The sequence below is a fragment of the Paramacrobiotus metropolitanus genome, unplaced genomic scaffold (genome assembly GCF_019649055.1).
Source record: "Paramacrobiotus metropolitanus isolate TYO unplaced genomic scaffold, Prichtersi_v1.0 Parri_scaffold0000499, whole genome shotgun sequence".
Classification (NCBI taxonomy): domain Eukaryota; kingdom Metazoa; phylum Tardigrada; class Eutardigrada; order Parachela; family Macrobiotidae; genus Paramacrobiotus; species Paramacrobiotus metropolitanus.
Window position 1 is genome coordinate 5,999 of NW_026570719.1, and position 3,483 is coordinate 9,481.

At 43.5% G+C, this 3,483-nt stretch overlaps 1 protein-coding gene across 1 annotated transcript; it reads left to right on the plus strand.

Annotated features, from left to right (window-relative positions):
• Positions 1 to 205: 205 nt before the first annotated feature.
• Positions 206 to 1,781, plus strand: LOC129602485 (uncharacterized). Its single transcript, XM_055501509.1, has 5 exons — positions 206 to 303; positions 580 to 619; positions 729 to 790; positions 881 to 1,139; positions 1,453 to 1,781. Exons 1-5 carry the CDS (start codon positions 301 to 303, stop codon positions 1,779 to 1,781), a joined length of 693 nt encoding a protein of 230 aa, XP_055357484.1. The 5' UTR covers positions 206 to 300.
• The last annotated feature ends 1,702 nt before the right edge of the window (positions 1,782 to 3,483 follow it).

Consider the following 3,483-nt stretch of genomic DNA (forward strand, 5'->3'; position numbering starts at 1 on the left):
GTGTGCTGATACGGGAGAAATTCCCAAACCGACCAGGGACAATGTTGCCGGAAAAGTCTTTTGATCGAGCTGACGTCTGTGATAGTGCACGGACAGTCCGAGTTTTGTTGTTGTCGTGCACAGGTGCCAAATGCCGTATAAAAGAGGAGCGCGCTGAGCGTCTTTCCCACAATTATATATTTTGCTGCTTTTTAAAACAATTTGCACCCGCTTTGGATTATTATTATCGCTGTGAGAATTGCCCGTGCTGGTAGTAACCATACATACCTTGTATTTGTTTTTTTTGTCCATTTTGGATGTATGGTAAGTGATGATAGGCTATTATTTTAATTGCTATGCGCAGTCCAGTCAGTTCCATTTGCTTATTTATTCATTTTTTGGTTTGGTTAAGGTTGATTGCTCTTTAATTTGACTAATTCGCCAAATTATGCAAAAATATTTGACCGTCAGCGCCTACGAAAAAATAACGAAATAAAGCGTGTCCAAAGTTCAAATTAATCTGTATAAACTAACTTATCGCAATAAATCCTGCGGCATGCATCACAATAATTGGAAACGATGTAGTATCCTTATTTGCAGTTATTGACCAACGTCCACGCAGCGAAAGCGTCCCAGAAAGGTTGGTCAATTAATTAATGAAACACAACCAAATGCCAGTGATAAAAATGGCCTACACTAGCTGTACCGGTATTTCCGCTGTTGTAATGAAGATTTTGTGTATTCTACAGGCTCTGACAAGGCTCACTGCAAGCAGCACAAACCTCCTGGATACAGCTTCAACAACGAAGCGGTAAGCGTGACAGAGAGTGGCAATTACCTGGGCTGTTATTTGGCTTGGATGATCGGGCGATAATTATTTCATTGGTCGGTGCGTTGACAGGGTTTGGGAATCTGGTACCAGTACATGTACGGCCCCCCGGACATGAAGTACCTGCGGGATCGGCTGACCAATGCCATGGAAGACAACCGCCGCATTGGCTGGTTGCCCGGCCAGAGTGCCTTCGTCCAGTCCTTCCACGTTACGGCGCGTCTGAACAACCCGCCCTACACCTGCTGGAAATCATACGGCATACAGAACACCACCAAACAGGGATTCTGCTACGGATCGGCCTACTTCAAAAACGCTCCCTTTCCAGACGGTAAACTGCAAATAAACTTGCTAGCCGCATTTTGCAAAAACAATTATTGGACTTTAAATTGAATTTAACTCAGATTATCAGAATAATTTATTGGTATGAAAATTCAAATCAACATAATATTTACAAATTTTATTTACAGTTATGAATTATACTGGTATATACTGCAAATTCTAATAACTTTACTACACTCAAACACCATATTTAAATTTATGCATCCGAAAGTTAAACCAGTTTTCTCAAGTTGTTCACGCTTACCGTTGGTCTTATCCATACTTCTGACGGGAACAATCTATCCGGTATATTCGCTTTACAGGCGAGCGAGCAACGTTCTACAAATTGTACATGAACTCCACGTTCACGTACGCGCGCTCCTTCTGCTTCGACAAGGGCTCGGAAACGGTAACTGCGGAAAGCTGCGCGGAACCCGGCATCTCTGTCTGGACGCGCAAGAAGCCCCAGCAGATCACCGCAGCGGAAGACCGACGTATCCGTCAAATCCTCGAACAACATCTGCAACTGTACTGCATGACGTCCGCCGACATGGTCAAAGTGCCGCAGGTCAACCTGCCGGTTTGCCAAGTCGACGAACCGTCAGCCGCGTACAAGAAGGAGCTGACGCAGGCCCAGCGTCTGGCCCGCTGAAAGGTCAACATTCACATTGCGCATGCAGGATCCGGAAAGCGCAGCTAGCGACCAGCCAACAGATGCATTAAAGATATTTTGTACATCTGCATCTGCTACACGGTACACATCTCCAGCAAATTAATGGTAACCATTCCGTTGTAATGTCAATTCTCACCGTCATAGTTATTGGTATTTTTAATGGTCTACTAAGCCGTTTCTTGATGTTGTTTCTTCCTAATGCATCTGGGATAGACCACTAATAAGCTGCGTGGTTGATCAAAGGCTAAACCCAGAAATATAGAGGCGGTGATAACTGTTATTCATGCTATACGGAAGTTGAACTACAGTTGCACTACCCACTACTACAGTAGGTGGCCAATTAAGTCCAGTACACAAGTGGGACAACAAGTTTATCATGAATTTGAACTCTTTCTTATGCCCAATCCGCAGACTACTACAAGAAGTAAACCGATTTACCAGCAGTCCAACTACTGACGAACGGGAAACTGTAAATACGGACATACCGAAGAAAAGTGGGCGCAGCAGCGCTAATAAGCCGCTTTCTAGCAGGCGACTGTTGTTACGAGTACGCAAAGGCGCTAATGGCTATACTAATTTACCTAGCACTGGTAAAACAAACCATCTCGTAATTGAGATACCGCTTAAATTTCGAGAATAGCGGTTCATCAACTGATTTACCAAAGATGCGATACCCCGCGGCAACTTGTTATTAAATTTAAACAATTAACGAAGATGCTACCCCGCATAGATACCGTAATTATACAACGATCGTTTTTTCAGGTTAAAGGAGGCAGCCTCAGAATGGGGTTATTCCCGTCCTCAAACCCAGGGATCACGTACCTCATCGCGAGCTGTAAATAGATCAAAAATAGGGTACCGCGTCAGTGGACGTCGATGAACAGAATGGAAAACCGGAGACAGCAAATGCTGCACCAGCCAGTACAGTGAAGCGGAAATCCGCAGCCAAAAGTCGCCGCGTCAGTGGAATTTTTGACAGCTACGGAAGCAGTTCATATTCCGGATAACGTTAATAAAACGCTGTGCTATCCGGACGGAAGCGATTAAGTGGAATGTTTGACGATAGCGCCGAAGCCAAGACTACGTCCGCCGTACTGAGCGATGCTTTTAAAGCACTTAACGAAGAACCTGAGGTAAACCGGGAGAAGCGTCTATGCTGCACCGAAGAACGAACAATAAAACGGCATCTCTTCAAAGAAATAAATGACCAAATCAGCATAAAAAACACAGAGTTTATCCTCCTGCTATACGCATTGTAGCCTCGATCCACGACATCTGAGCATCATTGTGCATCTACGGCTATAATTTTGCAGTTTATGCAGTACGGTTATGATACCGTCAAATTCCGGTGTATCTTATGCGCTACGGCGATTCTTTACCGAATGAATTAATTCATCAATCTGCACTCACAGGGCATTACGACGATTCCTTCAATTTGGCGATACAATACAGTCACAAGTTTCCATAAAAGTGAAAGAATTGTACCGAATACACAGCGATTCCTTATCCTGATAAGTTTCAAATGAATTGCAATTATTTCATCAATTTGCACCGCGGTTCATTCTGAATTCAGATGTATTTGTGTTTAATATGTGTTTAACTACTTGCATTCGTTGTGAAATACGGCGATTCGATTAAGAATTCAAATAGATTGCAATTTCAATTACTTGCACTTTTTGTG

What these genes read in the sequence shown, in the direction of transcription:
- LOC129602485 (XM_055501509.1), top strand. An exon ending in AGCGAAAGCGTCCCAGAAAG is followed by an intron (nt 620 to 728) that starts GTTGGTCAATTA and finishes TGTATTCTACAG; the next exon opens with GCTCTGACAAGGCTCACTGC. An exon ending in ACAGCTTCAACAACGAAGCG is followed by an intron (nt 791 to 880) that starts GTAAGCGTGACA and finishes GTGCGTTGACAG; the next exon opens with GGTTTGGGAATCTGGTACCA.